We start from the raw sequence: 27,842 nt of genomic DNA on the forward strand, positions 1-27,842 counted from the left end.
ATAAAGAAACTACATATTTTTTTTTACTGAAAACTATTTACAGCCCACAGAAATGGCTGCTAATAAGCAGTTTGAATTTAGAATTTTAGAATGTCTAGAAATAACCATTCTATTTATTGGTCTGTGAGTATGTACAAATCTTGATTTTTGCTAAGTTTCTCTACTGGCAAGAATAGAATTACTGAAGCTTTTATAAAAATTAGGAATCTCTTTAAAGTAATTTTGTATAATGGTCTTAATTCCAGCTAGTGCATCAGGTCCTAAAGTAAAATGGCAAATGTTAGGCAGAGGCAAAGTATTATCAGCCATTATTTTAATGGGAGTGGCTGATTCATCTGCACAGTTAATGTACTGGAAGGGGCTCAAAGTTGCTTTGAAACATCCTGCAAGAATCATTGAGTGTTGTGATTTTTATTTTCTTTTTCTGAAAATACCCTTATAAGTATTATTTTCCCAATTGTTTCAGTATCCAAATACATTTCACCCTCCCAGGAAAAAATACATGCGTACCATGAGTTTAAAAAGAAATAATCTCTTCCTATCAGGTATACTGTGGCTGATTACACCGGCAAACAAAAATATGTTGGCTCATAACATTTTATATTTGGAAGGGGAGAAGTTTTGATTTAAGAGCAGTCATTAGTTCAAAAGCTATCCCTATCATTTTCACTGAAGATTTACTCTTAATTGGTTGTTGTTAAGAACAAATAAAGTAGTCCCAGTACCCACAAGGGCTTTAGTAATTTCCCTTGTTATAGTTATTTTATTTTCTACCTCTCTCTTAATAGGGAGAAAGGGAAATACCTTTATAGCCCTCTTGTAACCAGAAAAGACACCAGGGTTTGGACTGCTGTCTCTACTAAGTCCCATAAGCAATGACAGTGATTGAATCTTTTATTGGCACTTTATTCAGATTGCAGTCGATCCGAGAAGATGGCGGGTTCATACCCTAACAAACCATCTTCCCCTTTCTTTCCTAGACAGATCTTTTATAAGGGGGTTGGGGAAGAAAAACAGGAGTCAGTGAGAGTCTTTGAAGTTCGAAGCTGCAGCACTCCTATCCTGGGCAATTAGCTGTCTCCAAGCCTGAGGGGTAGTTGCCTGCTTCTTCCTGATATGGATGTTTCCAGGTGGTAATCTCTAGCCAGCTCCCCAGGAGACCAGCCACTTTTTATCAGGAGCCAGATGGGCCTTATCTATAGTTTCTGAAACAAAAAGCTTAACATACACATTACTTGCTATATTTATGGCTATTTACCTTAAGCTAAAATTTTCTAAGTCTTAAGCCTCTATCATTCTGAACAACCATATGCTTACTTTTGAATTTTTGTATCTAAATCTTATTTCAGTTTTCTGTAATTTGAACTTTACTTAGTCATTCTCTTCCTCTACCTCCAGGAACCACTAGGAATTAATTTGAATCAGTCAGAATGACCTTGATCTTATATTTTGACCATTAAATTAAATTTTGTGTAAACCAATGAGGTTCCTGGAAAAAAATCTTTGAAAGTTTTACATAGACTTTTATATTATTTTTAGTTTTAGTCGTATGTATATGATCTTGGCTCTCCTCTGCCTAAAACTGTCTTTTGTTTCCCTGAAGGAAGCTACTAAAATTCTGCATTATTTTTGTCCGAATTTCTATTTTCATTTCCTTCAAGTTTATTTGGGAATTGTAGTGGAGGAGATATAAAGGAGATAAAAAAGGAAAAAGGAAGGAAGAAAGAGGACAACTCCAGGCAAAAAAAAAAAACCTTAGAGAGCACAGGAAATACTGAAGCAGGTATAGAAGGAGAACGATTATTAACTATAGAGACATTCTTTAGTTCAGAGACAGTCCCTAAAAGTTTTTGTTATTTTTTAAAGAGAATTTATCTGTTCTCCTCCTAGATGCTGCAAATTTCCAATAAAGATATGTTTGCCATTTATTCAGTTAAATTTCAGAGCTGTTTTCATTTATTTTTTTATAAATGTTTAGTTTTGCATGGAAAAACTAAACTAAAACTTTTTTTATAAATGTTTAGTTTTGCATGGAAAACTTAAAAATTAGATGCCAGTAGAGGTATCCTCTGGCCATCAAAAATGGACACCTACTATATTAAAAACTTCACATTTCTCTAAGTACTTGCAAATAAAGCCTTTTTATTTATTGTCTATCTGCCAGTGTAGTAACGAGGGGACTGGGGTTGAGAGTATTCAGCCTTGCATGTTTGATTTTTCACATTAATATATTTTACACTTCTCTGGATATTTGCAGAGTTTGAGTAAATTTCTGGGGATATTGCATGGTAGCTTTAAGTGGGCTGCTTAATGGTTGAATTCCAAGGAGCATTTACCACCTGAGTCACATGAAAGTCTCCATTGTGTCTCAGTTTCCCTCCCAGTAGGTAGGTAATTAACCTTCATGTACGCATCTTCCTATGATTGTTTACTGAATTACTTTTGAGTTTTAATGTTCTATGAGGTGTTGCACATTTTGAGGGATTTCCTCAGACACCTACACAGAGATTCTTAGTCACCCAAGAACACCAGAGACCACACCTTCAGGGAGAAGTGCCTTTTGTCTTCAGAGGCAACAAAGTGCGGTCTCTCATTTATCCAGCAAAACGTTGTGTTCAGACTCTCAAAGAGCAATTCCACTTGAAAGCAAAGTGAAAAAGCAGCCATCATTTGTTTTTTGTTGTTGTTGTTGTTGTTTTGTTTTGTATGAGTTTTCAACTCTTAGTGTTACCCTGGTTGCTTTTAACTCTTAACTTTTAGGTTCACAGTGAGGACATTAAAAAATATTCCAAGAAATTTAGGCCTTTTACTTTAAAGCAGGGAAGTCCAGAATTCTGAGAAAAACTCCCACAAGCTCACTTGATCCAATTCCAAGAGTTACTGAGACACAATGTGTCCCCAGCTGGTGTCCATCAAGGTGATCCTGGAAAGGCTTCTCTGGACTCCCTCCACAATGTGCCACATAAATTTTAAAGTAAGAAATATTCAGATATATAGAAATATTTTAGCAGTTTACTTTCAAACAAGAAACAATATATTAACAAATAATAAAGTGCTCCAGAGAATGGCAGTTTTGTACCTCATTTTATACATTAGCATCAAAGGAAAATCGTAGGGGTTACATTAAAATTATTAGTGATGGATTAGGGAGTCTGGAGAAGGCAAAACAGATGAAACACATGGGACTAAATAAAAATAAAAACAATAGACATAAGCTTTTTTACATTGATGGGTACAGTAGAGTTAGCAGTGAATCGATATGATAACAATAACATTGAAAATGTTTTCTCCTGTAATGATAAAAATACAGTGGAGAAGCAAAAAGGTCCTCCACATCCCGTGAGGGTCCCTCCAGGTTTCCTTGTGTTCATATCACCCTCTGAAGCTCACATTTCAAAGTGCATTCCCTGATCGACTCAAAAAATCATTTTTGAAACCAGGGTCACTTCTTGAAGCAGAAAAAATAAGCACCAAATGAAAATTCAGGGCTCTTTGTTCAAAATCATGAAAAATTGTATGATGGCAAAAGGAGAGATTAAGCCTACTACAAGCTGTTCTAAGTTTCTTCACTGACTATAAGACTATGAAGCTGGACTTTTCCAGCACGAGAAATGGATGTGTTCAACCACCAAGTCAAATCTATCTGAAAACTCTCACAGAAAAACGCACACAACTACAATTAATATCATCCTTAACTGTGCAAACTAGATGCCTCCCCACTGAAGATGTCAAAAAGCACTTTCTTAAATTCCTTAGACATATTCTCTCGAAGATAAAAATGGATTCCTGCTAATGTTGATGCTGTAGAGAAAATGACATCAGTGATGACAGTGACACCAGTGACAACATCAGCTCGTGTGATCAGAAGTTGAATCAAAGTTTGAGCTGTATTAACAACTACATCCATGACCATTCAGGGATCTGCTACATCTATGAGACTTTCATGGTTCCAATAGTTTGGGACATGCTGCACTTACACTCCAGAGTAACCAACAAGTGGCTGTGCTTGACCACTCTAGCACTGTGACGTGTCCCATAGCTATTCTGTGTAGAATCACAAGCAGTCCACTCCAACTGGAAGAAAAAGGATCCACTCACTTTAAGTTTCTCATTGCCCTCAATCCCACCCCTCACATGCACAGTCCATCAGCCACCTTTTTGGTTGTTCCCAGGTTCCTAGTCAGACTGTGTCCTTGACACACAAACTTCCTAGGACATGATTAGCTTGTTGGCTCAGCTTAGTGATAGCATGAGGTACAAGGCTGAAATTCAGATCTTCACAGCCTCCCAGGACATGGAATTACTTCATTCCTCAAGGCTTCCTGTGATAGTGTGACAGGACATACTGTGCAGTAGCTATTCCCAGATACGAGATGGACAGCAGCCAGTCCCAGGTAAGTAGTTATCTCAAGTTCATAGGCTAACCCTGCTTCCTGTTCCTACATGCCCGCTTTCAGCAGCTGCATTCCTCCCCCCTCCTCCTTTGCCTCTGTAACAAGGATATAAATCAGCCCCAGTCTAAAACTTGGTGGCCAGAATTTGGAATTCATCTGCTCTGGGTACACATGCCTGAATAAACCCCACTTCATAAACTTCCAGGCCATCTGAGTCATCTCTTCTGTAACATTTTGTTTCCCTGACTGAGAAATGACTCATGGAGCCAGGCTGATTGCCTCCAGTGAAGGCAGTCAAGGGGCTGAGCATGGAGCCTGGCAATGATAAGGAGGTGCATGCCCTGGTAATTTGAGGTCCTGGACATAGGCTTAGCCCCCGGACCACTCTTTGACCCAGCCTGGTGGGGTGCAAACTGGTGCAGTCTGGGTAGGCGCCAATCTGGTAAGTGCCCTGGGGACCAGGAGCCCAAGACAAGACCCACCCTTTGTGGTTGAAGGAGGGACTGATCACCCCTCAGGCTGGGAGGCCCAGGCAGGGTTCCCACCATTCGAGTGGGTGGAAAAATAATAAACTTGGAGTGTTTGTGTGAATGACTGTGTTTGTTGCTCCATGGGAGGAAGCCTATGGAGCATGAGAGAGCCCTAACCTGTGGTTCTTCGGTCTATCATATGGCATAACAGCTGGGAGTTTAACCATAATTCTGCAAGGGGAGCCTTAGTTAAGATGGACCTAACTATCTTGAGAGTGCAGAGGCCAGGCGGGCGACCTGAGAATCCCTTCCCTTGTCTGTCAGTGCCAATTGGGAGAATTCATCATGGGGGGCATGTCTCTGCCGTGAGACTGGATCTGAAAGAGCAAGTCTCTGCCCTTGGTGTTGTTTCTAATCAGAAACCCTCTGTACTTGAAGACCTGTTTAAGGTCACCTGTAAGACCTAGGAAAGGTAGCTGTAACTGGTTGGGGAGAATGCCTTTGCCACTTGGGACCCAGGGAGGGTCATTTGGTGCTGATGAGTGCTTCAGCCAGAGACAAAGCAGCATGTCTCTGCCAAGAGACTGGGCCTGAAGGAGCATGTCTCTGCGAGGCACTGATGGACACATTGGTGTAAGAGAATGCTTTTACCTATGTAATGTCCTGGAACTCTGTGTTTTGAACTTTGCTCTGTATCTTCTCTGAAAAGGAAATTGAGGATTCCAGGGAAGCTTGAAACTTCATACTCTGTAGGATAGTAAATGAGAAATTACAAGATATGAAAATGAAGAAGGTCAGTGGGAAACTGTAAAAATGAATGGAAAAGTAAGAGTTGTAGGAAGGAATTATGTGGTGTTTGTTAGTAATAGAAGATATAAGGCATGGAGATGCAATCTTGGTGGATATCACAAGATGTATGAAAGAAAGAATAGAGGGTTTGTGAGTGTTGCAGAATGTCTGGAAGTGAAGGTTTTGAGAAGCCCAGTGTATATCAGGAAGGGAAGGATTTTCCCTCAGGCTTTGTATTTTTCTCCCTACCTTACCCCTCCAGAATTTGGCATTCTGAAGTAGTGAGTGAAGACATAAGGTTTCTTTGCATAATACCAATAAGACCTGTTCACTAATAGTGGTTTTGTTAACCAAGACTTTGACTGGAATGTCACATCTGAAGGAGGCATGTATGGGTTCTGGTCATCACCAGAAAGCCCTGAGGAACTGGGATTGACTTGCGGAGCTAGGGTAAGACCATGAGAAAAGCCTGGTACTTTGGTTGGTTGTGGGGTTCATGGCAGTCTTTCCTGAATGATGGCCAAAAAGAAACCTGTGGGTGCAATGGAAGCCTCAAGGATTTGAGTGAAACAACTGGTACAGGAAAAGCCAGATGGCAGATGTGTGGCTCTACTTCTGTGCCTCAAGTATCAGACTGAGAAGTCAATCTAAAGGTTCCCTGTTTGAGTTCCAGCAAAGCAGACTTAAAGATCATAAATGACCCAGGCTGCTCTTGGTGTGTTTATGCAAATGAAGAGTCAAAATGAAAAGTGGGACTCAAAGTGGTTCCTTTAATAACAGTGAGGTTGACCTTAAGGAGAAAAATTATTGTTCAAGGAAAATCACAATGCTCAGTATAGGACTTCAGAATGATGCAGATAACTGTCTTGAAAGTTTCTTTTCATTTAAAAGTTAAAACTGGTTTTGTAATATCATTAAATATGTACAATTTACAGGTACAAAGGACTTGTGAAACTTCCATTGCTGAATGTCATTGCAGGAAAGAGCTTGCAACTGAACATCTTCCCAAAAGACAGTCTCACTGGCACAGAGACTGGTTTGGGGACTATTGTGTGAATTGACCTGTGTGTTCTTCTCTGTTCATAGGATGTATGCCTATGACTTCATTATCTGAGTGATTAGTTGCAATACAGGCCTCACTTAAGGAGCCCATTTCTCATCATTGCCTGCTGAAACTCAACAGCTTGGCTGAAATAAGTGGTTGGGTTGGTGAGCTGTTCAGGCGATCTGTGGGCTTCACTTTAGAACTGATTTTCCCTTTTCTCTCTTGAAGGATAGGACAGGAAGGGTTCAGATATCTGGAAGGAGGGACATCCTAATATATTCCCCTCAGCCCAAGTGAAGTATAATGGACCACAAAAGTTTTGGACAGGAGTAGCATGCCTTGTACACCTTCCTCCAGATAATCCATTCTTTACATAAGTTCCTGCTTTTGTCATTTAGTGGTTATGATTTAATTCAGCTTTCCAACTCTTATCAAATCTGTGATGTCCATAATATGACCAGGATGCCAATGGTCCAATAATGGCAGTCTTTGGACACCAATCCTGCGACTTTCTTGTGACAGCCAACTGAGCAGGATTCTGTAAGGTCCTTCCCCACACAAGAGGTACTCCCTCCGTGCTGCACCCCCCACCCCTCAGGGCACCCCTGACCCACAGGTAGGTAGGATGACCTCCATGTCCAGCTGGAAGTAGTTACAAGAAGATGAGACCTTTGTCCATTGTCCTTTAAAAGAATTTGAAGTGGATGTCTATCTGAAATGACAGATTGTTCTGGGGTGCAGCCAAGAGGTGGGGGGCAGAAAGGCATTTAAAATGAGGTCCAGAACTCAAGGCGTCCAGGAGATTTTAAGGTGTCTTCCCCCCTTCCCCCCGGGTATGAGTTGAGGGAAGGGACACACAGAGTAAGAACATGCAGGGCTATTTAGTACAGCAAGAGCTTTACAGCTAATCCATGGCACAGTCATTTGAAATACCTATAGCCTTTGGCTGGTCACTTAGATATGCTGAATAGCTGTGGCCATGCTCTGGGTCAGGGAGATGGAAAGAGACTACCCTCTACCCAAGATGTGACTGGGGGGCATGTCCCCCAAGTTACAGCACCTGTGTGGGTACTCAAAGAAGATTGGCTCCATGATATGGGGCCACACCTGCCAAGACCCATGATGGCAGCCGGAAGGGAGTGGGTGCCGATCCATCCAGGATCTGCAGGCCTTCAATGAAGCAGCTGTCCCCTCTATCCTGTCATCCCGAACCCGTACACCCTCCTTAGCCACCTTTCCCCAACAGCAACATGGTTTACCTGCCTTGATCTGAAGGATGCCTTTCTTGCATTCCTATGGCATCTTCCGGCCAACCCATCTTTGCCTTCAAATGGGAAGATCCGCCCACTGTGATTAAGACTCAGTTGACCTGAACTAGAATGCCCCAGGGGTTTAAGAACTCCCCAGACTTATTTGGGGAAGCCCTAACAGGAGACCAGAAGCTTCTTGCTGAGGGGGGCTGGACCTGATGATTCTGTAGTACGTGCATGACCTCCTCTTGGCAGCCTCATCCCAGGAATAGTGCTGGGAAGGAACGCACACACTGCTGAAGCACCTGGCTGAATTAAGGAAAGAATACCAGAAGCATATATATTGAACACACTCCTAATCTTCATGTGGAGTTACAGAGAGCACACACTGTGTATCTGAAGTGTCCCAATAGCCATCTGAACAGTCCTCTGTCATGGCCCTTCTCGGTGCTCAGTAGGGTTCGCCTGCCCCCGAAGCCTGTGAGCTACCTCGGGTTCCCGCAGTGTATCCTGACACAGCGCTTGGCATCCAGGTTTGTCTGAAGTACTCACGGTGTGATCATGGGCACGGATGGAAAATGGCAGAGTTGCCCACACCCTCCAGAACGTCATCTGATTTCTGAGAGAAATGCTTGTTCTCCTGAGAAAAAGCCAGCTTAAACTCTGCTACTGTGGAACTTGGCCCCTCTACCAGGCTTTGAAGGGTCCAGATATTAAGCCCCTAGGAAGGGGAGAAAATGAAGAGAAAGCCTTCCAAGATATCAAGGGATGTCTCAGTGATGTTCCTGCCCTTGGACTGCCAGATCCAGGGTGGCCTTTTGATCTGTATACCCATAAGAGAGACAAGGTAGCCCTTGGGTCCTGACCCAGCCTGTCTGACCATGGCAATACCCAGTAGCTTACTTGTCTAAGCAGTTGGACCATGTGGCCACCAGCTGGCCACCTTGTCAGAGGTCAGTCACTGCTGCCGTGACCCTCTTGCAAGAGGCAAGTTAACTCTAGGCCAACAAGTCTGTCTTCACATACCACATGGAGTGAACAGCCTCCTTGCTGGGCAGGGGCATAAGTTGCTGTTGAATCCTAGACTGACTCAGTACCAAGGCATCCTCCAAGGAAACCTGAGGGTGCATGTTAAAACTGGGAAATGAGTCAATCCAGCTACCTACTTCCCTGCAGAACTTAGGGAACAGGACCATGACTGTCTCAGAGTAACCAAAGAGGTCCACACCAGCCGCCTAGACCTCTGGGACCAGCCCCTGGCCCAACCTGATGTCACCTACTACATGGATGGGAGCAGCTATATGGTTGAGAGCAGGAGAGTCACCAGGTATGCAGTAGTGGATGACTGCAGAATAGTGGAAACTGCCAGATGGGAGAATATATATACCACAAGGGCAAGCTAGCAATCCAGTAAGGAAGTGCCATGACCACACACATACGGGCAAGACCTCCCTAGAAAATCTGCTGAAGAGGTGTTTCTATTTCTCCAAAGTGGCAGCATTTTTGCTTCCACCTCAGCACAATGCATAACATGTGCTCTGAAAAATGCCGCCAGGCATCCATAGATGAGGCTGGGATACAGTACACAGGCAGACAACCCTTTGAAGACCTGCAAATAGACTTTACTGAAGTCAGGCCTAACTGAGAGTTTAAATACCCCGTGGTGATCATGTGAACCTTCTCTGGATGGATTGAGGCTTTCCCCACCAAGAAGGAGAAAAGCTGGGAAGTCACCTGAGCCCTCCTGAGAGAGGCCATCCCAAGATATGGATTGCCTCTGACCATTGGAAGTGACAACAGGCTGTCCTTTGTCTCACAAATCATCCAAGAAACATCTAAGCTTCTGAACATCATGTGGAAACTACACACTGCCTGTCGACCCCATAGTTCTGGGAAGGTAGAGTGGATGAACCGGACTCTTAAAGAAAACTTAGCTAAATTTTACCAGGGAACTGCACTTCCCTGGATGGACTTGCTGCCATTAGCATTGCTTAGGTTGCAGGCATCACCCCTTGGATCCACTACAACTGGGCCAAAACAGCCCCAGATCCTGAGGACCCGAGGACTAGGCCTGCACCTAGAATACCCACACTGAGGCACCGGAGGATGCCAGCCAGTAAAGAAGACACCAAGGAATGGACCATTGTTCCACAGAGTACTCGACTTTAATTGGCATCTTCTAAGGAATATTGGGAATTGGACTAGTGACTGTGGCCCCTGAGGAATGGAATCCAACAGAACAGATCACCCTAGGAATAGTTTATCTCTGTTTGGTCTTTGCATTTGGGTTTATGGTATGCTTCACTTGACAAATTCGGCCCCTGTCTCAGCCCCAGCCTGCAAATGTAATACCCCCAGGCATAGGATCATGCTCAGCAGTAGAGTGGTCTCTTACTATCTCCCAGGGTCAGCTTTCAGCTCCTCCACTGACATGCCATGGGGTTGCGTTCAGCCACAGCAATCCCTCTGCACTTGGGGAGGTAAGGTATACCAGACTGAAATGATATCCAGGACCATAGGATACCAGACCTGGAGTTGTCAGGCATGTGGGACCCTGCATCCTCTGGACCTTGGTCCAACACCTGGAGGCCATGGTGACTCGTAGGGCAGCTGCCAAAGTGTTAGCCCTCTAGTGGTACCAACACCAGTACCAGCAGTGGCAACCCTTCCCAGCACCTAAGGCATATAGCGAGGTATATGATGATGATAAATGGATAGAAACACCTTATAGCATCAGAAACAGGGACTGTGAGAGGACATACTGTGCAGTAGCTATTCCCAGATAGGAGCTGGACAGCAGACAGCCACAGATAAGTAGTTATCTCAAGATTTTATGCTAACCCTGCTTTCTGCTATTGCATGCCCGTTTTCAGCAGCTGCATTCCTCCCCCCTCCTCATTTGCCTCTGTAACAAGGATATAAATCAGCCCCAGTCTAAAACTTGGTGCACAGATTTTGGAATTTAGTTCCTCTGCTTCCACATGCATGAATAAAATCCACTTCATAAACTCCCGGGCTGTCTGAGTTGTCTTTTCCGTAACAACAGCCACCTGCACACATCTCTACTGGACCAGAAAAAGAAACTGAACACTTCTGCCTTCCAATTTGGTTTTCACCCCGAAGGCTGCCCTGTGGTCCCCACCTTGTTCAGTCAACTTTTCAATGCCTTTTGTAGTCTGAATATCCTGCACTCCAACCACCTTCCAGAAACAAATCCCAAACTCCCTTTGCAGGTATTCAATTGTCCCCTTCCTACAACATTTTATTGCCCTCCACACTCCTAGCACTCCACAGTATGCTCATTTTCATCTCCCATTTGTCTCATGTCTCCTACCACCCTGTACATCTGATGATTCATTGTGTCCCAATTTCAGGGAATTTGTCTGACTTTCCAAGACATTACCCTTTCTCCCAACATTGTGTCTCAGCCTTCATGCCCATCCAAACTTGGGAAAATAGCACCTTTACTTCAATGCACCACCTCCATACATCAGATCCTTACTCACTTTTTGGCCTCATCCTAAGGCTCCCTGCAGCCCTTCTTTGTGGCACCCTGGAGTTATCTTGAACTTACACTGCCTCACAACCTCAACATGCCAGGGTTCGCAATCCTCATCCTGACTATATGCAGAACCCATCCTCCAGGAGCCCCCCTCTATGAATACATCTGCTAACCAACTATCTACCTTTGGTTGGATCTTCAATGATTTCAGCCAAGTAACTCAGATGCCACAAGAAGTAGGAATAAAGAGAGACACAGAAGAAATCGGTTCCTTATTATCAGGTTTTCATTGTGACACACTAAGGACAGGCATGTGGAATGTGTGAAAACAACAAAGAATCAAAACACTCACCTCTGGCCTGACCTCCTCATGATGGAGGGTCTAAAATAGGGTCTTTTAATTGCAGCCCTACTCATGGCTACCATGACAGGGATTTGCTTATTAACTAGAGATTTTCAGTTCCATGACAGAATATCTCACATTGTATTTAAAAACTGTCTCTCCCCTCACAGCACACAGGTTTGCAAGATGGGCACCTCCACTTTCCTGCAACAGCTCCAGTTGCTCCTCCATCAACAGGTACTCAGCTCCCAATTCATATTTTTCTATCACAAGCTGAAACCCCAAAGAGCTCTTTTCCATAACATTCCTTCATCCTGTTAAACCTATACAGTGTCTACACCTCCCAAACTCTTCAGGCTTTATAATTTCTAATCTTGTCTCTGAAGAGGCCATCCACCCATGGCCCTTATTTCTACCCATGGCTGCTTATGCATAATCCACTTCTTGCTGCACCTCCTAGGATTTCAGTCAAACATGCCATTGGTGATGAGAAGCATGAAGGAAATCAGAAAAAAAAGGGATTTATTTCCAATTTCCCATGTTCTTGTTGTGGTATATGTAAGCACAGATGTTTGGTTTGTAAAACCAACAAGGGAAACAAAAAAGAATGAGGACACTGGTGACTGGCCTAAACTCCTGGTGAGAGAGAGAGATCAAAATGGGGTCAGCCACTTGGGGCATGAGAACAGCTGATAAGACAGGGACACGCATATTTATTCGATTTGTGGAGTTTCATGACAGAATGGTGTTTACAATCCTTGTAATCTTGATTCTTGAAGGTGCACTGAACATTGATCTCAAATGAGAACACCGTTGATGGTTAGTCCCCGAGGAGGTGCACCATTTGTAGCTTCTGTCTCTTCTCAGATTCTGGCACCAAGGCTTCTTTGAGGGAACCTAAGGCAGCAAAAAGATGTGGGCTGTCAGGATATTTCCTGATATGGATGCCAAGTCAAAGGTGAAGGAAGAAAATGGAAATCACTTATTTCAAAGTATGTAGGCAGATAAAAAAATAAATGGAAGGTGAAAAATATGGGAAAGATTGACCCAGTGAGCAAGATGACAGTGTTGTGGAAAATCTACCCACGCTCTGGGAGATAACAAAGCACAAACTTTATTACGGGGGGGGGGGGGGGGGGCGGTCAGGGGTTAATTCCAAATCCTGAGCCCAAAAAGGCTGGGTTAGGGGTCCTTTTTATATACCAGTTACACAGGCAGAAAGGGAGGGGGAACCAGCTGCTGAAAGCAAGCATTCAGAAGCAGGAGCAAGGTCAGTGGCCTTGAGATAACCAGCCGTTGCCTTGGTTATGACTGGTCAGCTTCTACAGTCCTGTGTGAAATTTTGCAAGCATTACAGTTACAGAGGAACTTTTGGAGTTTTTCTTTTCCTGCCATAACAGAATTAGATAATTGCAGGTAGGTGTTGCCCAAGTTTAACAGGAGTAAAATCAATTTAAAAATGGAAGAAAATATTATTCAAGCCATTCAAAAGGGCAGTGAGAATGAACTCAAAATTTCTGAAACAGGAGCCTGGAAGCAGTTTAAGAAGAGGAGGAAGCATAGTCATCTCTGTTTCTAAACTGACTCTACACAAAAGAAAATTAAAATTTCTCATGAAATCCTGGCATGAGGTCATTTTACATCTTGGCTGTAAAGTTTCCCACAGAAGTTAGGCTTCTGTGTTTTTTCAGAGACTGGGACACAGGGACACCAGTGTAAATCATTTCAGAAGAATGAACCTAAACTTTCTAGATGGATAGGCTGGCAAGAAGCTTTGAAGGATACCTGTGTGTATTTCAGAAGGGAAGAGCAAGAATCTGCAATTACAAATTGAATGTATATTTCCAAAGAAAATTATCTAAAATGAGAACTCAGAGGCTGATACACAGAAAGAACCTGTCAATTGATTAGTAAATCTGAGAGAAAATTCAACCACCTAGGGCATAACAAAACTGATTTTCACACAATGTACAAGAACACAACTAAATCTCTTTCAGCCAACACCCAGTTTGCATTTCCATCAATTCCTGCAATGTGTGAAGAGTGGCAAATTTACAGCCATTAATAAACAGGTTCAAAAATATGTGAGAGGCAAGTTCTGATCTTCCAGAAAGTTGTGTTTCTTAAGGTTTTCATAGAAATGTAAACATCTTTTTCTGTAGTGACTTTCTCTTAGATCAAATGTCATCTCCAAGAAAGAAGAGAATTTTTGATCCTATGACATGGCTGGTGACACTGGATTTTCCCTGATTTGTTACTTAACTACATAGGAACTGACATTCATATTGTACTATACTCTGCCAAAACTTCCTTTCATGCAAACTTAGATGGGAGTTTTAACAGCCTGCTGAGGGTAGAAAAACTACCCTCACACTTCACCTGCAGTCTCCCTAGGTTTTGGTAATTTCCTCTTCTTAAGAGGTACCAAAATACCAATCAGGTTAACGAGAGCTTTCTAGAGGGTAAGATCATTTCTAATTATGTGTCCATTGTTCTTAACTAGAACATTGAAGTCAAAGCCTTGGTTGTATTAAGAAAGTTTGTAATTATATCTTATTCACAAAGAGGACAGAGTCATGGTGAACTCATGCAAATAATTCTGTTGCTGTGAAAACAAAAATCCTCAAACAGAGTAGACAATGTGGAGGAGAATCAAATGTTGAAACAAAGAGCATGTAGCTCCCCACATGCGTGTCCTTTACTCCATTTCCATTGTTTAAAACTGTATCCGGGTGCCCTCCACACATCCACAAGTAGGTGGTATGAGCTCAGATTCCTGTCAGCTTCTCACGTGCTCCTACCAGTCATCTCAAGACCACTGCTTGTCCTTGGAGGAACACAGTGTCACTTCCATGGTGAAGAGCATCTTAGATGAACCAGAAGTGGAATGTGGTATGGAATATGAATTTAGGCCAGCAACAATGACAAGGTCAGCTCACATTTTTGAGTATTTATTGACTCAGTGTAAGTATTTTAAGGACTTTCCAGCTCAACAAAAAATCTATTAAAGATGCCCCCACAAAAAAGAATTCTGAGTTCAATAACACAGAGGAGGGAGGTGTGTCACTCATATATTACCTCTAATTGGAAGAAACAGTTGTGTGCAAATGTCACACTGTTAATTCTTACCATTATTTATTTGACAGGGTCTATGATAAATTTACTGAATTTCCAGTGTAATAGGGTAACTTGGTCAAGTCAAAATAATATTAAAACTTTTGCCTTGGCAGAACCAGAGAGATAGGCATGACGCTAAGTCATTTTGCCACGTAGCAGAGGGACTTTCTGAACCTATGAGAGCAGCATAGAGGCAGGTTCTGCATCATGGGGCCAGGCATGCCTAAATTAACTACCACAGCTGAGAAAGGTAGAAAATATAGGAGTGCTAGTGTTACCACAACTAGGGGACCAAGGGGGACCAAAGGCAGGCTGAGGACAATATACTATTACCAAAAGGAATCCCCTAGTTTCATTTTTTCCTCCACCTTATAGGAAAGACATCTCTGAATACCAAAGACTCGAGAAAAGGAAAGGAAATGTTTATTTAATGTTATATAGACTTAAAGTAGTGACCTAATGTCTTCATCAAAATCCCAAAGTCCTTTACAACACCCACAAACACACATAGTCCTTCCTTCCCCCATTTTCCCAGTCTGGGGTACCGTATCTCAGGAAAAGACAAAGAAGTCCATGGCTCAGGGAATCCCAGTTCTTCCCACTAATTTGTCTCAGCTTCTAGGTCTTCCTCAGTTCCCCGCACCATCAGCTCTGTCTCTGCGATCTCCGCTAAAGCCGGGTTGTGGTTCTCCCTTGTAAAGCTGAGAGGGTGCCCATTCTGGCAAAGTTGTGTGGCTCTCTCGGCACAATCACTACAGGAGTCCCCAATCTGGCAAAGCCACATGGTTCTCTCCACACCATGGCCGCTGGAGTCTCCACTCACCCAAATCACCTGGTTTTCGACCTGCTCTGGCTGCTCATTTAGGTTTAAATCCCTGTGCCAGTCTTTCTCTGCAGCCCGATTTCTGACTCCTCCCACAACAGGCTACACTTGCCAGCACTCTCATATCCTTCCAGCTTTACTGGGCTGCCATCATGAATGTGGGCAGGTGTGGTGTTGGAGTCTTCCCTACCTTGTCTCAGGAAGCTTTAACCCCCATGACTTAGGCTGAGTGAGAGACCTCTGAAACAGGAGAAACTAAGGAAACAAACTTATTTTCCTGGCATGAACACTGCCTGTTCTGTGCCTGGCCTCCAATGCTAGATCACTTGGCCAATGATGGGTAAGATTTCCCAAGGAGGGAATAATCTAAGACAGGCATGATCACATGGAGGCCTCAGGGAAGAGACTCAGGGCACTGTGGAAATAAAGGAGTGATCGACATCAACCCCTGCCCCCTCAGCTTTGTCAAAGCCTGAGTCCTTGTTCTTAGTTGTGAAAAATCCAAGTCTGCTGGCTGCCTTTGACTCCTCTGCCACACTTAGGCCTGCGGAAATAACAGGGGGAGTGCAGTTCAGACCAGAGTTGGCAGACCCCCAGCGTAATCGGGCCTAGGACATAGAATATGCAAGATCCTGTGAAATATGCTTGCTGGAGGATACTCTTGAATTAAAATATGAAGGCATGGGCAGGAAATGAAACTAGCCTTTTAAATCCTGTATTCTTTTTAAGGGATAAAACACAAACTCTCAGCCCAGAATCCCAGAGGGAGATCTACCAGCATTTATGGAAGCTACCTATTTCTTTTGATCTTCCCTGCCAGACTGTAATCTACAAACTGTGTCTGTATTCTTAATAAAAGCCTGCTCAGGTGGGGACTTGGGATGCTCTCTACTAGAGAGAGTGGCCATTTCGTACCTATTTCCCCACAGGAACTTGGTTGTTCCTGTGTATGTTTTTCGGGTGTTTTGATGAGCATCCTCAGCGATGGATACTGCTGGCTCAGTATCCTTCTCAGCATGGCCCCTGTCACAAAGCCAATCTTCTCCAAGCTTCCACACAGGCCCTGTAACTCAGGGAACCAACTCCCCAGTTATGTCTTGGTGTGGAATTTACTTCCATCCCCCTGGCTCAGAGCAAGGCCAGAGCTATTTAACATATCTGTGTAACCAGTTTAAGGTTATAGATATGTTAAATGCCCATGCCAGAGGTTAGCACCTAAGCTCTTGCTATGCAAAACAGCTCTCAATGGCCCTGTTCCATTTGTCCCTTCCCTCAGTCCACACTTGTGTGTGTGCGTAGGGGGTGAGGACATCCTAATGTTTCCTGGACACCTTGAGTTCTAGACCCCATTCCAAATCCCTATTTGGGTGCACTGTGTTACACTAACAGGAGTAGGGAATTGTGGATAGAGTCAGAATTGAGGTTATGGAGTAGGATCCAGGATGGAATTTAAATAAAATGCTGTCTGCATTGTATGACACGGAGAAGGAGGGACGTGGAAGCAGCATGGGGGCAGGGAACAGGTGAAAAAGATTCTCGACAGCCAGCCATGAGGAGATCCCACATGGCTTTGGTTTAAGAACTGGAGATCTCGATGACATAGCTGATGGTGTTGGAAACCGAGGGAGACCTGTGCAGCCAAGCATGGATTATGGGGAGGAAACAGGAGCAGTGAGCTGCTGACTTCAGTTTTGTTTTGTTTTTCTCTTGTGGAAGGCACTACTTGTGACTGGCATGCTCTGAGATGGCCTCACTAGACAAAGAAAGGTGGGTACAAAGTTGTGTTTCTGGATCTATCTTTGTTTTCTGAAGGAAGTGATATTTGATAGCAAAATTCTGCCATTATTCTAAACCTGTATGTATTTAATTAAATAATTCTTTTCTTTTTTACCATACTATGGCATTGAGAGCCACAGTCATGAATATAGTAGTGAGAAGAACCTAGAGTAACAAAAGACCCTGTGGGGGTTGTGGCTATAACAGCAGGATAGATTAATTCTTTCCCTGAGCTGCAGACGCATGCCACTGAATAATCACTGTGTGGAGATCACATTTATGTCTCAGGTCAGGACTATGGCATCCTTGTAACCTCTGACTGTAGTGTTGCTGCCTAAGAGGTTGGTCATGTCCATGGATTCTATAGAGATACATATGATGTAACGATTTGAGAGTGGGCTTGGGACATGGGGCCATGCAGTTTCCTCTGAGAAGTCACCCACTCATAGTATATATTAGGCTCTTTAACCTTCACCAGGGCATGGTCCTGAGCTGTGAAGAATGACCATTTTCATCATTGAGATGACGATGTATACAAAGTGGACAGTACCTTCTCTCTGGTGCCAGATTACTCCAGGGCGACCCCTGACTTGTTCCTGTGAACATCTCCTTTATACTAGCACAGGAATCCACTTCCAAGCCATTGTGGTCCACATTATCACATGAATATTTTTTATAGCTTTTATTGATTATTTCCCAGACGTTTCTTAAACTTCAAAATTGTGCAAGTCACACTCCTCATGTAAAATTTGATGTGTCAAAGAGGGCAGGCTTACCTCGAGTATAAGCATCTGGGGCCAATGAAACTTCACTATAGCTGAAAAATTATTTACCTCTCATTAAATAATTTGTGAGGAAAGAAAGATGAACCAACCCAATATTCACAATCTTGGATTTTGAGAAGTTTCATCTAAATAATTCCTCAATCGTATGAGACTTTACTTTCTTGGCCAACAAACTGAATGTCACCCTCAAGTAAAATCACTAGATAGAAGTGGTTATGGTTTTCATAAAAGAAAAGGACTATAGACATAGCAGGAAACCCCACTATATGTTAAATGGCATGCTTAAAAGCCTATAGCTAGCACAATACTGCCAGGAGAAACACCAAAAATGTTAGTAAGATCATGAATCATATAAAAAGTGCTTCTCTCCCCACTTATTCAAAATTGCACTGGAAGTTTGGCTGAAACAATTATACAGAAAGATAAAATAAATGTATCAAAATAAAATGAAAAAGAAAATGATCTATTTTAACAGACAACATAAGGTTACATGTAGAAAACATTAAAGATTTCATCCCCCACCCCCAAAACATGTTAAAACTAATAAATTCAGTGCAGTTAGAGGAGAAAAAGAGCCTCATTTCATTTCTATGCACCAAAAATAAATATCTCAAAAAATGAATTAAGAAAACAGTTCCATTTACAATACCATTACAAAGACTAGAATTCTTTGGAATAAGCTTTACAAAAGAAATGTAAGATGTATACACTGGAAGCTACCAAAGTTTTATAAAAGAATGGAGTACTATGCGGCAGAAAGAAGGAGTCCCTATCCTTCATGACACCATGGATGGAACTGGAGAGAATTATGCTAAGTGAAATAAGTTAGTCCATGAGTGACAAATACCATATGATGTGACTTATAAGTGGAAGCTAATCAACAAAGCACACAAGAAAGCAATATATAACCAGAGATGCTGAAATAAAGAGCAAACTGACAGTAACCTGAGGGCAGGGGAGAAGGGGATGATGGGCTATAAAATAGGAAAGGTCCTCAAGGAACATGAATGAAGGAAACATGGACAAAGACAAAAACGCATAGCATTGTGGGTAGAAGAGCAGGTATGTTAGGGTTCGGTGGAGTGGTGACAGGAAAATGGAAACAACTGTACCTGAACAATAATTAAAACAAGATGAAAGATAATGTTAAAAATAACATGTCAGTAATTAAAATAATTTTAAACAAACTGAGCTCCCATTAAAATAAAAAAAATAAAAATACAACTCTTCATAAAATATTCACAGAAGGTCTTAATACATCATGGTTTTACAGTTCCTCACCCAAGTTACACTTGTACATCCCACAGAAATTGAGATACAGGGACAGTGGGATGATTAAATTTTAGCAGATGATCATAGGCCCTTTTGATAGATACTGTCTAAATCATAACACTAGCAAGGTAATCTTAAGGAGACTCGTATGTATTTTAAAAGGCAAAAAAAATAATAAATGTAATTACATATTGCAATTCCATTTCTAAAGAGAATTCTCTAAACTTTGGAGGTCAGAGCCCTGAAATCAGGAAGAACCTGTCTGAAGGTTAATAACTCTGAGGGAACCTTGAGACCTCTGGGTCATAAGCAAACTGTTTTCTGCACAGTGCACGGAAACACAACTACATCTCTTATAGCCAAGACATAATTTGCATCTGCATGAGTTCCTGCAATTTATAAATAGGTGAACAATAACTGACATTCCCTGAACAGAGCTAAAATGTGATGCCCCAGAAGGTTCTGCTTCTAGAGAATTACATTCAGACATTAAATTTATCTCTTCAGTCACTTTCCCATTCATCAAAATTAATCATTAAGGGAGAAGTGTGTTCCTGACCCTACAACATGGCTGATGTCACCTGATTTAACCTGATTAGTTAGTTACCTAAGTGCAGAGGAACTGACATTCACCCCATAGTTTGCTCTGGTGAGAGTTTTCCATGAAAAATATGATGGGAGTTTTAACAGCCTCTTGAAGTTAGGAAGCTTTACCCAAACACTTCACCTCCAGTTTCACATTCTTTGGGTGATGTCTTTTCTGCAAGAGGTACCAAAAGTCTGAAAATGTCAAGCTTACCTTTATAAAGTATGAGGTCATTTCCAATTCTATTGACATCAGTCTGAAATAGCACATTTGAACAAAGCCTTGGTTTTATTACCAAGGGTTCAAAATATACCTCATTAACAAACAGAATAGAAATGTACTGAACTCATGCAAATAATTTTATTGGCATAGAAGAAAGAATACTCAAGAGACTTTAGAAATCTTTTGAGAGATTAAAGAGAAACACAAAAATCACTGTTGCTGCTCATATTGTTGTCCTTTTGTTCATTACCATTGTCTACAACAAGTGACCTCCACATGTGTTCAGGGACAAGACACAGAGCTGATATTCTCTAAGCTCCTTACCTTCTCTCATTTGTTATCAAACAACTACTGCTCATCACCTGAGTGACACAGTTCACAATGACCCCTCCACTGTGGATATTGTACACATGAAACCAAACCAAGGTACTGGGGGTGGTCTGAAATGTTATCTTATGTGAACAATAATGACCAATCAACTTACATTTTTCTACTGTTTACTGAATCAATGCAAATCTTTAAGAACTATTCACCCTCAGAACGAATCAATTATAATATTGCAAAAAAAAAAACTACTTTATTTAGAGTTTAACAACATAGAGGGGGAAAAGGAGTCACTAAACTTTCACATTCAGCCTAAGCGCAGCACTTGTGCCAGAATTTCTGGGGTTGGAGACTTTACAACGGTAAACACCAGCATCCCATCTCAGGACAGGGTCTATGGTGAGGGTTCTCAGGTCAAGTGACATGTTACTTCTTTCCGTGAGCTGCAGACTTACACCATTGAAAAACCACTCGATGTTGTCACTGTTTGTGTCGCAGGTCAGGACCACAGACTCCATATTCTCTGTGACTAAGGTTTTGCTGGCTCGGAGGGTTGGCACACTCACAGACGCTGTGGAGAAGTAGAGAAAGTGACTTATTGAGAATGGGCTTCAGGCATGCAGCCACATAGCTTCCTCAGAGATCTCAGCCCCTCATAGGCCACAGTGACTTAGGTAAAGCTCACCAGAGTGTGGTCCAGGCATTTGGAGGACAATTGTCTAAGTACAGGTGACAATATTAAGGAAGGAGCTGCAACCACTCTCTGTTCCCAGATTACCTCAGGAAAAATATACCCAGAGACACTGAAATAAAGACAAACTGACAGTAACCAGAGGAAAAGGAAGAGGGGAATAACAGGGGAACAAGAGGGAAAGGGTAATCAAGGAACATGTATAAAGGCCCCATGGACAAAGCCAAAGAGGGGAAGGATTGTGGGTTGGAGGCGTGGGTTGGTGGGGTGGGGGAAAGTGATGGCAGGAAAATACAGACAGACATACTTGAACATCAATAAAAAAACAATTAATTAACTTTAAAAACAGAGAAGGCCAGGATTTCAATTGAGAAAATGCCGTCTTTACGATGAATGGGGTTGAACACCAATATCCACATGAAAATTAATGATGTGTATCCCTGTCTGATATTACACAGAATTAAGTCAAAATTATATCAAAATTAATTTCATATTCATGTAAAAACTAACGAAAATTAAGTCAAGTTGTATCAAATTCTAAAGTTAGACCTGACCCATTAAAATGTTTATAAAATGTATCAAGAGAAGCATTATGACATTGAACTTTTCAATTGTTTTATCAATGTGACCCTTGGAAGACAGAAAATAGACAATATGGGTATTCTCAAAATAAAAAAAGTCTCTACATAAAAAAAAGACATAAGATGTTGAAAGGTGGCCCATAATGTGTGAAGACATTTTGCAAATCATATAAAAAATAAAAAGTTAATTTCTAGAATATACAAAAAACCTCTACACTCAACAACCACCACAAAATCAAATAATCCAATTTAAAAATGGAACAAAACACTTGAATAGACATTTCTCCAAAGAATATCTACTAAAGGCCCATAGTTACAGGAGAAAATGCTCAACACCATTATTATGTACACAAATGAAAATCAAAGCTCTCATGGTTGAATTTGTTGCTTGTGATGTTGGTTGCTGTTAACTCTCCTCTGCAGGAAAGAAAAAAAAAATGCCCTGTGTGGTTCCTTTCATATCTCTAAAAGTGTCTTCAGTCACAGTTGGTACCTCTCACCTCTTAGTCAACTTGAGTCTTAGAACTAACAAGGCAGGTCAGCATATCACAAGAACATGTTTGGGAATCACAACACTCAGAGAATGTATGTTCTCCAGCTATATGTCTGGGGGAAACTGCAGATTTTCTCTGGTGTCTGTTCAGTATCAGTGTTGGTTAAGGAAAGACATAAGACAGGGGTTCAGAGAGACCACTGCAATTCTCCTGGCTCTACACTGACCACCTGAGTGCCTGCATCACCAGAAGTCATTCCTTCCAGATACATAGACATCTATTGTCCAAATGAGGTGTGTTTCTATGAAGCACTATTTCCCAGGACATCATAGACACTGGGGGGGGGGGGGATTTGAGCAGAAATAACACATAGAGACCAGAAGCAAGCCAGTTGTCTACTCAGGACATAGACTAAGAGGTAGGTCAGGTCTTTTCAGGTGAATTAGACTGAAATGAGCCAGGGAGCCAATGAATGATAGAGCAGGGTCCACGAAATGATTTACCAAAGAGGAAAAAAGACAGTAGAAGGTGATAATGGAAGCAGAATCATATGCTCTGCCCTTGACCACAAAGCCATTCTCTCTCTCCTGAGAGTAGGTGAGGACTTGTACAAATGCAAAATCAGTGTCTTAGAGCAAGTGGTCAGCACAGGCTTCTAAAATTCTGGCACTTGTGGGCAATTTGTGTTCAGTCACTAGGAGACAAAAATTGGAAAAAAAACTTAAAATTCTTCTGTATGTAAAAAATTATTATTAATACCCCAGGCCCTAAGTCAAACACTAAGTGCTGTTTTAGTAGAGAAAAGGAAAGGATCTGAGATGATGCTCTTAGTTCCTGGGTCCAGAAAACCCCATTTCCTATGGTGAGGATTCCAAGGAATCTGAATCCAGGTTCCAGGCTCTGAAGAGATTTTGGATCATTCATTCATTTGTACATTCAATCACTGTTTATTTCCCCTTAATTCATTAAAGCCAAATGAATGCTTGTTAAAAATTTTTTCAGAGCTGGTTTCAGGGGAAGAGTGGGCAATAAGAAAGAAATGTCTTTTCCTTTACATCTGCTGGGAGAGACTACACCAGAACAGGAAACAAATAAGTGATGTCAAGTCCAGTGCAGGGAGGTGTGGATAGGCCACTTGTGGGGGATGCCTGGGTCATCTATGCAGTGACTCTGACTGCTAGTGAAAATAATGTTTTTCTAGAGTAAAAATAGATTGACTCCATTTTTTCCCCTTCACAGACCAAAATGTATTCCTATGACGGATGACACCTAATAGAAAAGGATCTGAACCACTTGTTGTTTTAGGAATCCTAAGACTTCCTCATAAGGCCCCAGAGGTATTGAAATTAAGTCTTTGGCTAGATACAGAACTCTACTGGCATGATCACCTGTTCAGGGTCTGTGTGACTCCCCTTTAGTGACTGTATACCCCTGTTTCTCAGTTTCTTTTCAATAAATATTTGGCTGCCAGGATGTCAGTGTAATGACTGTAAAATATTTAGAGGATGTGACCTATATCTTGAAATGGAAGAGCTTCTCAAAAGAAGCATCTGTTATTTATCAACTCCCAGAGACAACCCCTTTCTGATCCCTGGTGAATAAGGAGCTTCCAGGAGCATCTCTTTTTCTCAGTTTCTTTTAATGGATGCTGACCTTCTTCTGAACTTTCCCAGGACCCCCAAGGTAGACATGTCTCTACAAGGACATTGTCTCACTTTGCTCTTCACACAAAACTCAGTTGATGATAGACAAAACTCCATTTCTGGTGAGATGCAGGACTTGGTCAGAAGCCCTGACTGGTGACCTCCTCAGGAGCCTTGTAGCTTGGGCACCCATTAAACTGTTACACACTCAGCCCTTCTGAGGAGGCCAAACCCAACCTAGCAGAGGCTCACCAGGGTCCTGGGAGTAAAGATTAAGGGAAAGGATTCTCAGGAGGAGTTGCTGAGCTGAGCTGTGTAAGAATTTCAGGGGGCCTCTCAGACTGTGCTCTGACAAAGCACAAGAGTCATTCTCAAGGTCAAGTGAATAGGCAGGTGCTCAGGAAGCTAAAATGAGACTGGTCTCCCTTTGCTAACTTAGTCCTATGAACCTGATCCTTCTGTCTTTATTGAGTCTGAAAGGCTGAAATATGAGAAGGGAACTGAGGCCTTAGAAAGTTTGTCTGTATTCTCTGTGTATTCTGATGAAGCACTAAAATTCACCCAGAAACAAAGTGTCAAGAGGAATGGAGGTGGTGTCCAGGGCACATCAGTCCTGTGTGGGAAGATGAATTCACCCCACCTGACACCAAGAGGTCAGAGAGCAATCACTCACGGTATACAGTAAGCCGTCCACATGCTATCATTTTTTGGCAGCGTTGTAGTAGGACCATTAAGGTGTAGGTTCCTGAGTCTTCCATGGTGACATTCTTTAACAACAAGGACCCATCATCCTCTACTCTCGCTTGTCCACCTGCAGGACCTCTAATAAGGCTTCCTGGGTTTACTGTAAGATGTGCAATATTACTATTACTGTCAATGGCTGTTCCCCTGAACCACAGGAAGTATTCTGCATTGCGAGGCCTGTGGCGGATATGCAGAATCGCATCCGTCCCCTCGAGAGCACTGTTCGACTCAACTTCCATTTGTGCTGTGGTGGGCTGGCTCCAGAAGTTGAAGAGTAAGACTAAGAAATTAAAAAAAAAAATGCATCATTATTACTATCTATGTTTTGGGATGGAAAGATGGGGCCCTGAATCCTGAGCAGGTCTCTTCATGTCTCAGCCTTGGTCTACACGTGAGTTTGTTTCTCTCAGGGCAAGGTCAGAGACAAGGCATCTTTACTTCAGAACCTCTGAAGCCTTTATTAGTTTGGTTTCAAATACATTTCTCCAGCTGTTTCTCTTGCTTACCCCTTCACTGTGCTCAGACATCTCCTGATACTCACAGGCATTTTTGAAAGGCATCTTTGCTGATGATCTTAGCTAAAGATTCTCTGACTTCACTTTCTTACTTGCCCCTACTCTTTTTTTTTACATGGCTATTGTGGGTACCTGATATCACATCTACGTACTTCCTTGTCCCTCTCTCCTACATAGAACATGGGCTCCTTGAGAACAGGGCTTGTGTCACCTTCTACCTCCAGTGACTGCAACAGCCTGGAAATACATGGGGTTGAGTGAATGTGTGATGCCAGTGGCCTGTATATCCTCAAATCTTGGCTCATTGCAAAGGTTTGTGATAAAGACAATGTCTAACACTCTTTTTAAAATTATTCTGGTGCTTCCTGATAAATCAGCATATCAGCATGACAAACAACAGCAAATGCACAGCAAATGAGGGCTTTCTGCCTCTCACCATTTCCAGATTATGAGATTCTCCTCTAGCTGAGACCCCTTCTTCATTGTACTCTGCTCTTTTCTCATTTAGCTTCAGGTTCATTCAGAAGACTCCCTCTTTTCCCAGAGCACCAGTCTTCAGCAGATCCCAGACAGTCTCTGTGTCAGACCCTTAGTCAACCCCAAGGAATTGTGTCCTACTTACCAACCAGCATGAGCCCTTGCCAGTGGACAAGTCCTCTGTGGGTAGAGATTGAAAGAGACCACATGATGTATATTGTCTCTTCTGTGGCTGCCTCTTTGAGAGAAGCTTGAGGTTGTGAAAGGCTAACAGGCACCTCTGTCCAGAATGGTGCAATATGCCGTGTGTCCTACCTGTGTATTGAGCTTTATTCTGTGGCATGTTTACTATCTGTGTCATGTGGGCTGGGGGCGGGGTCTGTGCACATTACCCTCCCTCTCCCAGCCCTCATGTTTCCCACCCTTGTACCTTGTAACCAGTACTACACCATTGTATTTTTGTTCCCTAAGAACTTCTAAGGCCTCTCAATACCACACATATGCAAACACCCATTCCCAAATTGTGTTATGAAAAACAAAAGCCTGGGGTGTGTGGGTTTCAAGCATTTCCCACAGCTCCCTGAGAGGTACTCAATAGCCTCCCCGACATACCTCTTTCTTTCACATTTGACTTTTCCCTTCAGAACAGGATTTCTGGAGCTAACACTGAAAAAGCTGTCAAAATGATGTCATCCATTCTATTCATTGGATCCTCTTTGAAACTTTTTCAACATCTCTTTTTCCAGGAGAAATCTTAAAAATGTAGCTTCAGCAGCTCCCTAGGTAATGCGGGTGCCCCTTCAAATTTTGATCGCTTGATATGAAGTTAGAACCACTTCTTTTGCTCTCTTGTACAAAGTGGAAGTCTTCATATCCTGTTATACTGCAGATTCTGAGGTGCAGTGAGTCGATGACTCTGCATTTGACAAGCTGACAGGATAGGTTGATCCATCTGGCCTGTAGGGTACACTTGCCATAGTAATGCTGTTGGGATTACATGTGTCCCTGAGAGTATGATACACTAACACCAAAACTGACCACTGCTGAGACTTGGTTATGGAACTCTCAACACCACACCGAGAGTTGCAGATGTCCTAAAAACTTGGATTATTTCTGTTTGTGACACAAAAACCCAGCTGGGCACTGGGTCCTCTCCATGTTCTCTGATGATCTGAGGTATTTTTTCCTCCCAGGAGGAAGTTTACATACATGACTCTGGGTGTGAGCAGGTGTCAGACTTGGTGATAATTGCAGAGGGGACTATTCTTTTATCTCAGGTTGTCACAGTCTGGCTTTTGCTTCCCAGGACAAATACCAAAACCAGGAGTCTCAGTAGGACCTGCAGTCTTGTTGTGTGAAGTGGGACATGTCCTCCATGTCTCAAGAAGAAAGGACTGTGGGGAAAGTCAATGCCTATGAGCCTTCTGTTTTCTAGCAGGCAGCTTCATGTAGACCACCCCTACCCATGCCTGTTTCTTGGATTTGTCCTTGTGCTGCCTGGCTGCTGGGAAAACCTGTGATTTCTACTTGGGTGGCTTAGTTACTATCACCTCCATTTCCATGGTTGATACCATTCATGAGGCACAGAGCAGCGCAGAACTCCATGAGGGAGGAGGTGCTCCAAGGCTCTGTCAAACTATAAAAATGTTCAAACCTATAGATCAATTTAATGCGTTTATCTGAGCCAGACTGACATAATATGTGTGGGAGTAAGGTCTCAAATCCTGTGAAGGCAGTTTTGTAGCTTATCTTATACATTTTAATCAAACAAGATGGCAAACAAACTTTCATAAAACCTCTTAGAAAGTGAGAGAAAACATAGCATGGAAATCTCTAGAATTGGTTAACGGGACAAATGGAGATATATGTATATGTTTTGTATGTTGTGGGGACAGGCTAATTCACATTAACAGGACACAGACAAGTTGGGCAGGGGACCAAATAACATAAAGAGTCTGTGGTCTCACACACTTGTCCCAGACTCTGTGCATTTGAAAGC

General features: G+C 42.4%; 1 protein-coding gene and 1 long non-coding RNA gene across 2 annotated transcripts in view; one reads left to right on the plus strand and one right to left on the minus strand.

The window, feature by feature from the left end:
• Positions 1-24,950, minus strand: part of LOC114511417 (carcinoembryonic antigen-related cell adhesion molecule 21-like) — a 119,890-nt gene extending 94,940 nt beyond the window's left edge. The window contains exon 1 of the mRNA XM_036012174.1: positions 24,781-24,950. Coding sequence (XP_035868067.1) covers positions 24,781-24,865 — 85 coding nt within the window. The 5' untranslated portion in view covers positions 24,866-24,950. The remainder of the gene's footprint in view (positions 1-24,780) is intronic.
• On the plus strand, positions 5,435-24,778 carry LOC118497527. Its single transcript, XR_004900046.1, has 3 exons — positions 5,435-5,613; positions 6,993-6,996; positions 24,768-24,778. It is a non-coding gene; the product is annotated as an uncharacterized LOC118497527 (long non-coding RNA).
• Positions 24,951-27,842: the final 2,892 nt, after the last annotated feature.

This window comes from Phyllostomus discolor, chromosome 12 (assembly GCF_004126475.2).
Source record: "Phyllostomus discolor isolate MPI-MPIP mPhyDis1 chromosome 12, mPhyDis1.pri.v3, whole genome shotgun sequence".
In the NCBI taxonomy this organism is placed as follows: domain Eukaryota; kingdom Metazoa; phylum Chordata; class Mammalia; order Chiroptera; family Phyllostomidae; genus Phyllostomus; species Phyllostomus discolor.